Here is a 13384-nt window from a genome sequence, read left to right as displayed (position 1 = left end):
CACCGCCAAAATCTGGTCCCGAGTTCTCTGGAGTTGAGCCGATACGTTAGCACCGCTTTTTTGGGAGAAAAGGGTCGCAAAGGGAGATAAAAAGGTAATAAATTAAATTTTGTCAGTTAAAAAGGGATTAATTTTAATTTAGATAGTATGCGTGTCCTCCACCAACCGTCCCTCCCCCCTCCGATGGTTGGACACATGGTGAAACATCCCAGGAGGTCTGCTACCCCTTGGCATGCTGTACTCGATATGATAACGAAACCATGCTCGGCATATGAGTATTTTTGATGGTTTTACGTAATAAAAAAAAAAAAAGCAAATGCTGGATGCGAGAAGGACATTTAAGCAATCGACCGAAAGGACGAATGCCGATGAAAGGTGGGGTTTTTTTTGTCTCTAATGTATTTCATTCACTGGCGTGGCGTGATGTGTTTATGTGAGAGATTTCAATGGCTTCCTGTGGTGCCTGTGTTCTGTGGGTCTTGGTAAGTTTCTTTTTTTTTGGTTGTTGTTGCTGTCTTATTTTCCACTGCTGAAAGTTGACATGTAAGTGTGAGATGTCTCAAGGGATCCATTTGAATTCTTGAGCTTCGGCAAATCTAGCGCCGGAATATCGGAGCGGAAACATCAAGACAAAAACACAAACTCCACATGTTTTCTACGCCAAGACGAGACGCATCGTGCAATGATAAATGTGTCGCCTGCATTTGTTTCTGACCGTGACGACAAAGGAACTAGTTTTCGGTTTTAAAATTAGAGCTCACAGAGGTACGGTATGATTCATGCCTTTTTTTTGTGTGTGTGTGTGTGTGTGTGTGTGCTCTTCTTTCGATTGAAACAGATTTATGCTTGGAGGAAACATTTTTAAGCAAAATTATGTGACATTATGTGACATGACAGTATATAAATTTTAATTGTAGAATTAAAATATCAATCGATATTTCCCGCTGCACTCGAACTGAACTCAAATGGCAAGCTTTTATTGGACGATAACGTTATTCACCTCCAGTCCACTGATGGTAACAGGACCGGTCTTGTACGGCAATTTCCGGTTCACGTATAGATTGCCCATCAAATCAACCCCGGATTGTCGGATGTGTCCGAGCAACGGAACCGGAACACATGCACATACCGTCATGCTATCGTGAAACAGTCACCGTAAAGCAAATAAATGACATCCAATCGGACAAAACGGAAAGCTACCGACAGTAGTAGTTTACAGACACATGACGTTGGTGAATTAAAAATAAAATAAACGCACCAAACAAAAAGCACCAGGAAAGGTACGGCGATGGATGTTATTAAAATGAATTATTACTCCTCATAATTGACATTTGTCACACGCACCACTGTGTAATCGTTTATCGAGTTTCCGGTTGATGTGGCTACACACGGAACGACGAAGGTGGGCTGTAGATGAAGATGATTCGGTTTAATTGGCATTAGTGGGGGGGGGGGGGGAAGAGAGGGGCCTCAAAAAACCTTTGAAAAACGTATCGCGGCATGGTGAGTGATAGGTTTTCGGGGCACACACACTCGAGCGGAAGAAAAAACCAACGGAATATGGGACGATATAAATTAAGTGAGGTTGTTTGGGGTTGTTTCTTGCGTTTGCTTCGCCCGTGATCGCCTTCTGGTGTTGTATTTTTGGTGTTTCTCGTCTTCTTTTTGACGACTCGGACTCTCGGTTGTGGCGAGAGGTCTGCTGTTTCTCTGTGCCCCGATCGCACCACGAGCAATCGGAAGCTCTTCGTACGGTTTTACTGCAACGGTTGACCGATCGGTTTGAAACGGATGAAAATTAAAGAGTCTACGTTTTGAAAAATGATTATACAAACTACAGGTAGCTGGTGTGTCACAGACTGTCGACGGGAGCATTTTTCGAAGGTGACAGTTGTTCGAATGCTAACAGAGAGAAATGTCACACCGCTTCTACCTGTGACGAAGACTCCACAGCAGATCTCTAGGTTGTGGTCGTGGTCTAGAGTACATTAAATTTTACGACTGCAGCGAGAGCAACTCGTAAATCCACTCTTCTTCATTCACGAGCTCTATTGTGTGTATGTGTATGTGTGTGTGCGTGTTCAGGACATCGTTTTCGGGGTTTCCGTTTCCGAACATCCTAAACGGCCATGTGGCCGTCCTGATCATCAACAACACGCGCAACAACAACAACAAAAAATCCCCCAAACCACCCAAAACGCAATCTCGCACACGTTCAGTGCACTCGTTCCGGCAGAAACGAACGCACCCACACACTAGTACGATCCGGAGAGCCGAAGGTTAAGACCGGCGACACGTACCAGCCCAAAAACCGAACCGGACCCGTGTGTGAAGCAATCGCTCCGAACGCTCCGTACCAGTGGTGGGCCGAATTGGCCGGAAAAAGCGCGTGTTCGCACATTGCCCCTTGCTGCCGCACGCGGTAGCACCAGCACTAGCAGGGACACGATGCACATCCATCGCCGGTAAACTTCGGGACATAAAAGGAAAACGCAGCACAGGCGGAAGGGTTTACCACCGCCAGGAGGCATGTTTCATCACCCTCAGCGCCGTATAGCGGCACGCACCATTGACCGCCAAAATTGGATCATATTAGAGGAGGAAAGGTTTGCGTCTCCGTTATGAAGCTCCGCGTTATTTGCCGCCTGTTTCGCTACAATGTTAGAATGGCAGCGGCAGCGGGCATTTGGGAGGCAAGGCGAGTCTTTAACGAGGTAATTAAAAGCGAGCGTTAGAACAATAAATAACCCTCCTCCAGTGTGTGTGTGTGTGTGTGTGTGTGCATTGCTCATTGCCAGTGGCTAAAGGAGGATGTTTGTACTTGCGTACCTTTGCCGCGGCGCATGAGAAGTAAACGCGAGATTCAATTCTTTATTCAATGTATCTCATGTTGTGGGATAGAAATACGTGCACACACATATGAGTGCGGAGCTTGAGATTGGCCAAAACCCCAGGTGGCAGAAGGCAACAACCACTGACGACAGAATCCTTAACGCACGAGGATATCTCGAGGTTTGATTGGTTTACTTTACAGCGATTTAGTTAAAATCACTGTCAGGGGAATGATGAATGGCTTTTTGAAGAACTTAATTCAAGATGCAAATGGGTGGCCAGAACCGGGGCTCGAATCCTCTTACTCACTGACGTGTTGTCGTAGTTGGACTGTGACTATTCAACTATGAGGTATAAACAAGTGAAGTAATTCGATTCGAAGTCCCGAGATGTGAATGTTGTCTTACAGACTCAAAACCTCTCTAAATAAACAATAACGGCCGCGACTTTAGAAGGTTTTTAAGTCAAGAGAAAGAAGCACTATCGGTAAGAAAGAACCCCCGAATTGACGGTGACAATTGATAGTTTGAAATCAACATTTTTCGAAAAGACCCACAAAATCTTCAATTTCCGACAAGTAAAAACATACATCTAAAAACAGAAAAGCTTCCAGCTGGGAGTGTGATTAATACGGAGCAAAGCTTAAGGATCTAAACACAATCTCTTTAAATAAAAAAAAAAAAAAACACCAAACACTTTGAGCTTATCACAACATCTCAACAATTACCTAGCGTGAAGGGCCTGTCGGTAGATTTCCAACATCACTGCCTCGTGGAGCATCATCGATGGAAGATTTTGGTTATCAATTTTTGAAACTTTACTCAAAACGGTGCACAACCAGAAACAGGTGTACTGTTTCCGGCGATGATGATCTTTATTTTCGCGTGTATTATGTCGTCACCGTCGTCGTGGCCTGCGCTCGTATGAAGCACCGGCAAGATTTTGCACACGTCCGAAACTGTTTCCGAAAGAGCTTGTTCTTCACGCACTCGACTTGATTGAATACCAGCACCGTTGTTACACCGATTGCACAAAAAAAAAGAACTTAGCACTGGCGTCACTGGCGGGTTTCGGTTGGCATGTGCGAGTTGGTTACCCGTAAATGCAATGCTCAAAACTCAAAACAAATAAATACCGTATACGTGGGACGCGAAACGCGAATTTTCAAAGTGTTGCCGATTCTTTTCACCAGTCGTTTCAACCTGCGGACATGTAATGCAATCTTTTTTGCTTGCTTCGTATAATTCGTAATCGACAGACGGTGTATGCTCTGCGTATATTAAAATATTTTTACGTTTCGGTTTTCTTCGTATATCATTGGCTGACACTTTGTGCATCACGCTGTATCACAAACACTTGTTTCACTCATTCTATGCTCTATTCTGCTTCTAACCGGTATTCGTATAGCGCCGTATATTGCCGTTGTGTTGTGCGGGAGTTGTGCATTATTTATTTTTTCGCCATCTTGGCACCTGGTGACTGCATCGGTATCACTGCTGGTCGCTTACACACTAAACCACACCGTTTCGTCTGCACACGCATCGCTAGCACATCGTTCTGTGTGTTGGGTTTGTGTCTTCTCGAACGCATTCTCGATCGTGCGGCGGCTCGATCGAGACGATCGGTCGTCGTGCACCGGTTCCAGCCGTTTCGGCTTCGGTAGCACCCTCGCTGTGGTGCAATCGGTTAACATTTGCATTTCACCATTGTTTTCTGTTTTATTGACACACTTACACACACTAAAAAAAAACGTTTGCTAGTAGCACAAGCACTAATGAAGGTAAAAGTCAGCACCAGTAGAAACGGTTCCGGTACTGATGTATCACAACACGCGTGCAACAAACGGAGCGTGTTATGCTGTTGCGGGCACCCGTCCCGAGATGCCGTTAGTGTCAACTGAGCAGACCGTTGGTTGGCCACGGCACCCGTTGGAAGCTGACGAGCGGATGCCGAAAGCTCGGGCTCGTGAAATTTGTCTCTGGTCCGAAAAAAAAAGGGAGAGCAAAATCTTCGGCCTGTCGGTTTGTGTTGTGCTTCCGCTACCCCTGACGACTTTTGACTGACGGAAGCTGACGGCGGACAGACAGATGGCTGCCTGTTCGACGCGGTTATGCTGCTGTCCCGTGTACGCAACGAACACCTATCACATCTGTGACATCTCGTGGTGGATATCACACCGAGTGACACATAAGGACGAACGCACACTAGCGCAGTAGCGAATGCGCACGGACATTTGGGCTCTCTTTCTTGCTACACCGAGGGTTGGCCTCACATCTCACTCCTGCCTTCCTACTCACACACTCATGCACGGTTACATACACATACACACAGCACACACACACACACGTGCACTCGTGTGGGTTCGGGATTTCTCTCCTCTTTCTCCTACTGCGCATACATAAACACACGAAGCGCACTTGCCCTTTTTCACCCCCTGGCGCAACCGATGCACCCTATGTTGACGAGCCGTCACTCACACCGACACAGCGCGTTGACGGGTTTTGTCCACCCTTTGCCTTTCGCCCTCCGATGACCGAATCAAGTTCCTTTGATGACGTCTTGCACGAATGACGGATGCAACTCGGGATTGCACGTCCCATCCGCTGCATAAGCCGTCCTTTGCACAGCAATCGCAGAGTGTCTGGTGTTCTGGACGATTTAAATCCCGACGGGATTTTACTCTGAGCATAGCATCTGTATTGCTTAATCACTTTGATGTGCTTTTTTTTATCACTCACGACGTCAACTTCATGCTGAACAACGAATAAAACACACTTTTCTGTAAAATTGCCTAACGAATTCGTATCTCATACACCGACACGTGTTTCCCGTGTTCCCGAAAAGTGGTCTCGCGCGGTACGGAACGAAAGCACACGAGCACGCGAAATTATGCTTCCAGACCGCTTGCGTGTTTTTGTTCAACTGAATCGGTCGTGAGAATTCGCCCGTGTCCGTTCGCCGTGGGGCAAGCGGGCAAACATGCAGCATACATCGACAAACGGCACTATGCCACACACTCACTCACACTCAGCACAGTGGTAGGGGTGCTTCGTGAGCGCCCAAAGTACACGGATTTTAAGGAGGGGGTCGACCATATTGCAACCCCTACCGATGGCGTGTATATAGCGAGAAACCGGAGCACTAAATAGGGGAAGTTTCCATGCACACACTGGCCTTTTCCGTGTCGGTCAAACCGGTTTGCCGAAGCGTGCATCACCAAACACCAATACATTGCAGCCCGGTCGGGGGGGTGAACTGTGTGCTGTCAGACATGCTGCATGTTGTTTTCATAATTTATTGTTATTGTTGCTTTCTCGCTCACGGGACCGGATGGGTGTGTTGGAGCGAGCGAAACAGGTTGCTTGGGATGTGAAAAAGTGGTGCGTGCGCAAGGTGAATTTCCCGAACCGAGTCTCCAGTTCGGAAAGACGAAATAAATACTCACGCATACAAACAGACCGGCCACGAAGTTGACTAATACCCCTGCCTCGGTCGTAACGACGAGGTAAAAGATGGGACGTAAATTATGGGATCATTTCGGAGCACATTATTCCAGTGTGGAGCTTCAAGCGCGCAATGTGTGTCGCGCGATGACGATTCTGGGGGAACGGTCCGGCGTTGCTGTACAGTGTACAGCGCATAAGTCATCATCGCTTTACCGTCATCATCATCGTCATCATCATCGCTTGTGCTACTCAATCGAATCGTGCTTGTCAATCAGTCATCCCAGCCCAGGCTAGGAGGACATTCCCTGCCCCTGCCCCAAGTGTTGTGTGCTTGTGTGTATGTTTGCGTGTCGATCCGGGAAAGCATAAAGCCCCGATAATCGTATAATTGAGCATTACTTTTTACGTTCCGGCATTGCGATACGGGACGGGACTGTGTTTAACGTACGGTGATGGAAGGTTTTAGTTTTTTGAGGTGATTCGGGCACGACCCCAGAAACGGACGTCCGTGCGTTGGGTTATAAAAGTGACAGTCTTTTTTTTTGCGAGGAGAAACGCGTAAACTGGATTCGATGACTCGTTTTCATCCTATTCGTCCAGGTGTGTGTGTGTGCGTGTGTGTGCGTGCGTGTGTCTGCGTGTGTGTGTGTAAGTGGCACGGGAGCAAACTAGTGGGATACCATTAATCCCCACACGGAATTGCCTGGTCGAAAGTGACGAGCTCGACTCGTCACGAATTTAGATGAGCCTCAAAAACTTCCAAGGATGACGAATCCTTGGGTTGTAGGAAGAAAGTAGCTTGTGTGTGTGTGTGTGTGCGTTTGCGTGTATTGCTTTTTATTGGTGGCAAGCAGCCCCCCAACAAGCGCTCGCTCGTAAACGTTTATGGGTGCATCCATAAACGTGAGCAATTTACTTCTATTGCTCTTGACAAATGTGTTTCTGTCGAAGCACACACACGTTAGTGTGGCGCTCTTCCCTTCGGGGGTTGTTGGTTTTGTCGCGCAATATCGATGCGTTCGCTTTGCAATTATCAAATGCAGAACGACGACATTATCTTGGAACGTATGTGAAGGTACGAACACAGGGCTTTGGCAGGGCTTTGGCGTGAAAAATAATGTGCGGAAAACATTTCACCGGCAAGTGGTATTTGGGAGGTTTAAGTTATGTTTGGTGCATGATAAAAGGACAACTAGTCGGCACGTTTAGTTCCTCGTGGGTGGTTAATAGTCGCGTGATGATTGAGGTTTGTATGTTAAGGTGCTTCCGGTAGTGTTGGTGCATTAGGATTTAGTAGATAATTTCCAAAGTGGTTGGAGTATACAATAGGCAAAATGAGATTTAATAAAGTATTAATAAACATAAATGAGCGCCTTATTTCTTCCCCCAGTTGTGTAGTTAAAGATTTTGAGCAATTTATACGCTACATTTGATAATTTGAAAGAATTTGGTTGGTTTCATAAGAAAGTTTTGTGTTTTTTTTTTATGGTGAGTATGTGGTGTAACAGTTCTTGCTCAGATTATTATATAAAAAAGAATTAAAAAATAAACATCATTCGAATATTGATAATATTACAAGAAAAAAGTTACTAAGTGTCGATAAAATTAATGTTTCACAATCGTTTTAAAAATATTGTTGGGGTGTGTCTGTAATTTTTATGTTAGCAGAAAGCCATTAGTGATCGTTATGTTTTACAGTCATATGTTATAAAATAATACATTCAACAAAATATTAGTTCACTCATCACTAGTTCAGTGCAATAGCGTCAATCAGGAAATGGAAAAAATGGAGCTTGACAATTGCTTAAAGTTCCCCAAATTAAAGATTTATTTAGTTTTATATAAGTTTATGCACGAAAATCAGGATTTTTACTTTAAATACTGTTTGGAAACTTGTGGATAGTAAAAAGGTGAAATTTTTTGGAATCAACTTATTTATTTTTATGTAAAAAAATTTTTTTCATATAATTTTGACATTACAGGCAGTATTGACAATACGGCATTGTACCATCAAAATAAATTACATATAAATAAATAATTAATTAAACAAATATTTTTCTGGGATCTTTTATAAAATCTGCAGTACTTGTGGTGTGATTTTTCTTGCATTAAATTTCGTATTAGAGTTTTCAGATATTTGCTTAACAAATTATATAAAATATATATATATATAATATAAAAAAGATAAAAAATTAGAAAAAAACGCAAAACTTTTTTTTTCTTATCTGTTAAAGGGTGTCAATTTGAAAAGATAACAAACAATCAGGAAAGAAACTTTAATTAAAAAAATGGCCATAGCAATTTCCTTAACCAAACGATTGTACAACACTGCAGCCCTGATTGATGACAGGCCTACATTTTTGTCTTGTCACCAGCTCGACAAAGGTTCTCCCGGCCGGCAGTGATGCGATATGGAGGAGAGAAAAAAAGGTATCGCTGCTGGCAAGTCGCGCGAATGCAATTGCCAACAACAGCTAAATGAAGAAGGCAAAAAAAAAAATCGAACGAATTTGCGAGCAGGCAATTGATGGGGCCACCGATGTGACTTCGATGTGGCCGGAAATGACAGCGAACAAACGGTGGGTTTTGGCGCGCAGCGAAAAGAAAGCAGTAGCACACTCGCAACACGGAACCAAACTGATAACGTCGAATCATAAGGACATCAGGGACCGTCAAGGTAAAAGAAACAAAAGGCCGACGAGAGCATGTCTGCGGCTTGCGAGATGGGGTTGAGAGAAAGCTTGGGGTGGGGGGGGGGGGGATGGAATTAAACAGGGGGAGGGGGGAGGTGGGAAAGGAGTCAAAAAACACTGTTGATGATGACTGCAAGGGAGTAAAGGAAACTGATAGACAGCGGCATTTGCAATTTTGCCGAGGCCAAGCTAACCGAAACTCATCGAACGATTATGCAAAATGTGCAGCAGCGTCCGTCGACGTGGATGTCTGCTGGTGGGAAGGCTAGAAGGTAAGACTAGTTTCGGTTGTTGGAAGCGAAATGAAGCCAAAAGTTTGGACGGAAAAGTGGTGAGGAAAGAAGCGAGGCAGCTACAAAAATGTTCCACAAAGGATGGTACTATCAAAAATCGAGCCAGTTTTATTGATGTATGTCCGATTTTTATGCTTCTATCTAAACCTCAAACGGAGTTACGGAAAACAAAAAAAAATGCACCACTTGAGGAACTGTGGCAAGGGGGTTACCCTTTTCATATTGTTAATTTTGTTTTTTTTTGTTGTTGCTCGGGAGGAAGAAAAATTCGGACGACTTTTGGTGCTGCCGATGGCATTGATTGAGACGACTCCGGTTGATGTTTGTTTTTATTGTTTCCTTCCCTCTTCACGTCGTTCGAATCGCTGCTCTTTCAACCTGTTCACAAAGGAAAACTACACACAAAAATGCACAAACAACGCTGCTTAAATAATAAAACAAAACAAAAAAGAAGGGAAAAACATAGTTTTCTAAGCTAATGCACTCTCGTCCGGTGCAGAGAATGATAGGTGCAGACAAGACAGCGTCGGTAATAAAATGGTACATTTTTTAACTACTGACAAGAGCGCCAAAAGTGCATCATGCCTTTAGTTGAACCGTGGCACAGTAGGCAAAGTACAGCACACAGATACACAAAAAAAGGCAGATCAAACAACAGAAATGCAAATCTGTGCTGCGAAAATGATGCCACCGTGACAATGGAGTGCAAACATTCTTTCGCTCGTCACCTTCTGGTCGTGACAGACTGGTGGAAAACAAAATGAGCTCGGCAAGTGTCTAGATGGGTGGAACGGCTGTCCAAAAAGTACATTCTTCGTTGGTGGCTGCAGGCACGAAGGTCACGACCTAGCCACTGTCCATCATCGTCCTGTTTATTGGCTAGTGAAGCTGGTGTTGGGATGACTCAAAGGAAAAATTAGTCCTAAATTCAGCGGACAACGGAAGCCTTGGGTCAAAAATTGAATTTCATCCAACGTCGTGATTGTGCGGGACCAGGTCACTACCGCTTTTAGTGATAAAACTGTGAAACTCAGTGAGAGAGAGAGAGAGAGTAAGAGCACAAGAAGCTTCCCTAGTAAGTAGCAGAGGAACGGTAATCATACGCTCGGAACGGTCAGTCGTAAATTACATCTGGGTTCGTTTTTCCTCACGCATTTTCGTCTCAACCGGCTCCGGCATGCCACTCAGCCCAGAATGTGAGCACATTGTGGAGCTGTTCGTAAAGGCAACTGAATGGAAAGCACTCCTTTGGGATTGAAGACATGGAAAAGTCTTACTTCCGGATGTAGCAAGGACACACGGAGGTCCATTTCTCTCCTGGTATTTTTCCCTTCATAAATGAAAAGTATAAGAGTGTGTAGAGAGAGAGAGAGAGAGAGAGAGAGAGAGAGTGAGAGAGAGAGAGAGCGCAGGCATATATATTGAGAAAGAGAGAGAAACAGAGACACAAAAAAGGACGAAAAGATGGAAATTTGGCTCATTGGACGAATGTCGCATTAATTTTACGCTAAAAATACTTTATCAATAAACAAATAAAATCTTCTATTGAATTAAATAAATTTTCCGCATAAACCAAACAAAAACGTTATTAAAAACAATAAGCAGATTGAATTCTTTTGTAAAGTATACTAAAGAAATGATTTAATGAAATTTTTTGATAATTATGAAAATAAACGTATTTTTACATAACAATTTTCTCAAACATTATTTTACGTAATAAACTGTTATTTCAATGGCAAGAAAAGATATTTTTTCAATAGTTTAGCCTAGGTCCCTAACAAATAAGCTTAAGATAGATTCTACTCTATTATAGGGAGGTGCCTAACCCCAGTGGTCTGGTGATTGTGGAGCTGGTCTTTCACACGGCAGGATTAAGTTTTAAAATCCATTCAATCTGTACCTCTGTAGCAACAACTCACCGATGGCAGTCTGGTGGTAGAGGTGACAGCGATGCTGTTCTTCACACGCCACTAGCGGGGTTCAAATCCCATAGAGGTGGTACAAAAAAAAAAGCTGTGCTTGGTCATTCGATGGACTGACCAAGCACATGACCTAGTAAGATCGTCAAGCCAAAAAGAAGTAAGGGCTGATTATTCGACTATCTATCTGGAATACTAGAGAGCCATCTTGACTTAAAAGTTTTTAAAGCCTAAATCCAAGCTAAGAATTTAACAGGAAGAAATGACAGCTTTACTACTATAAAAAGCATTATTAATTACTTTCTAACTCAGCTAACTGGCTTCATAAGAATTTGTAGAAAATTATTAAAATATATCATGTTTACTACACTCTGACACTAATTCATCCAACTAAGCTTGATATCGAATTCAAATTGAGATTGCTGTACAAGACATGCATTAAGCTGGAAGGCTATTTTGACATAACAAGGTGGCACTGTAACTATTCACCCCAGAGCACTTACTAGCGCTGATCCCATATTGGGTATTGGGAGTATTTATGTTACGACCTGGCTGGGCGAAAGAAAAGTTGCTCTTATTGAACGTGAGCTCATCAGTGCGCCCGAGCCACATTAGGGTAAAATTGAGAGGTGATGGGTTCCCGAATATATACCAATCTCCCAAATCATGTATCCAGGCACACATGCATACCCATCGACAGTAGAAACAAAGAGGGGGAAAAAAGCACTACTGACACTACTTTCGTCGTAGTGTTGTACGATGCGGTGAACACCTTTTTTCGTTCGAGATGGCCGAAAAAGATCAAACTCCAAATAACCAAGCAAATATTGTTACCCGGCACACTGAATGACGGGTTTTGCTGGTGGTAAAGATGTTATCATCCATAAAATATGACGACTAAAATACACCTTCCCTTAACGCCCATTCGCCCCCACCCCGAACAGTACAATATGTGAAGGGAAGGATCTTCTGAAGCGTTGTTGTGGTCTTTCGCCCGGTGCTCTTCTACTCCATCACGCAGCGCAGCAAGGTGACAAGAAGGTGAGCATGCGAATGAGTGAGCCGATAGAGGTGTAAGTGAGCGAGCAGCGAGTTGAACGGAGACTTCTTTACGGTTAATCCCTTAAGCTTGAGTAACGGTGCGCGCGGTAGGTAATGTTGAGGTGAGGTGACGGTAGTAAAGTTTTTTCTCGTGGTCTACCGTGAGCCGAACAGTGTGTACCAAAACAACTTTGCTCTTCAGTTTTTCAAGAAAAGTGCCCTGCAACCACAAACAGCGCGCAAAAGATTTGTGAATGCTCCACGAGGGAGGCTTATATGAATGAAGTAAGCATGCTAGTTTTGCGCAGCACTGTAGCTTGATGTAACGCCGATACCGGACCGGAGAAGATGAGCTGGCGTGAGAGACGAAATATCACCCAAGTCGACACCGATTGAAAAGTGCCGAATTGTGCGTAACCTTCCGCTTGACTCCACCGCCACTGGTTCGATTTTTCACGTACACCGGGCCGCTATAAACATCAGGCCGATTTGCCGGCAACATTTGGAGGCTCTCCCTACCCCGAGGCACTGACACCGGCATTGACACTGGGAGCGCAAGATTGAGGCTTAGGGTAGAGGGTATAAATTTTATCAGATAATTTGACGCTGGAGAGAATTTGAGAGAAAAATATGAGCCCTGGTGCTGTGGGTTAAACGAATGAGTTTCCGATTTAATCAGTGCCGTTCGGGGCGTTAAGTGCGGCCCAGGCGTTCCTATAAGTCGTGCAGGGTGGAATAGCTTCGAAATCCCCATCGTACGCACCTCACCAAACCCGGCCAATGCGGGGGGAGCGTGGCATGTAGGGAACGGCAGTTTTTTTTTTCGGAGCTAGATACTCTGGCAGGTGACATGAGGTTGGCGTATATTAAGAAGATTCTAAGGGACGATATTAAGCTCTCGGAATAGTTGAATGGCTTTTATCGAGAACACGACAGCGCGGTGGATGATGGAGACGTCGAAGGCGTACAGGTCGATGGGAAAGTACTCAATGTAAGCTTATGTCATGAAGGGTTTTGCGATGCGGAAGGAAGTAGTAGTTTTATGCCAGTTGCCAGGGTGCACATTAGAGCACTTACCCTATTTCTACAACAAAACATTCATTTCAACCGTGGCAATGTAATCATACTTAAAGTTTAAAGTCACTGTGAAAAATTAATTG

At 44.2% G+C, this 13384-nt stretch overlaps 3 protein-coding genes across 4 annotated transcripts in view; all 3 read right to left on the bottom strand.

Annotated features, from left to right (window-relative positions):
- The window catches only part of LOC126564882 (protein limb expression 1 homolog), a 508128-nt gene that overhangs the window by 104915 nt on the left and 389829 nt on the right, over nt 1-13384 (bottom strand). The gene's annotated exons all lie outside the window — the stretch shown is intronic.
- The window catches only part of LOC126563871 (protein tiptop), a 178904-nt gene that overhangs the window by 8272 nt on the left and 157248 nt on the right, over nt 1-13384 (bottom strand). The window contains exon 2 of one of the 2 annotated variants that reach the window (XM_050220652.1): nt 3560-3684. In XM_050220652.1, the coding sequence (XP_050076609.1) occupies nt 3560-3615 (56 nt within the window). In that variant the 5' untranslated portion in view covers nt 3616-3684. Of the gene's footprint in view, nt 1-3559; nt 3696-13384 lie in introns of those variants that run through there. The other variant, XM_050220651.1, reaches the window with a different exon arrangement.
- The window catches only part of LOC126565129 (peroxisomal biogenesis factor 19), a 349045-nt gene that overhangs the window by 208391 nt on the left and 127270 nt on the right, over nt 1-13384 (bottom strand). The gene's annotated exons all lie outside the window — the stretch shown is intronic.

The sequence above is a fragment of the Anopheles maculipalpis genome, chromosome 3RL (assembly GCF_943734695.1).
Source record: "Anopheles maculipalpis chromosome 3RL, idAnoMacuDA_375_x, whole genome shotgun sequence".
Classification (NCBI taxonomy): Eukaryota; Metazoa; Arthropoda; class Insecta; order Diptera; family Culicidae; genus Anopheles; species Anopheles maculipalpis.
Note: the sequence above shows the minus strand (reverse complement) of the source record. Positions and strands in the feature narration are given on the sequence as shown.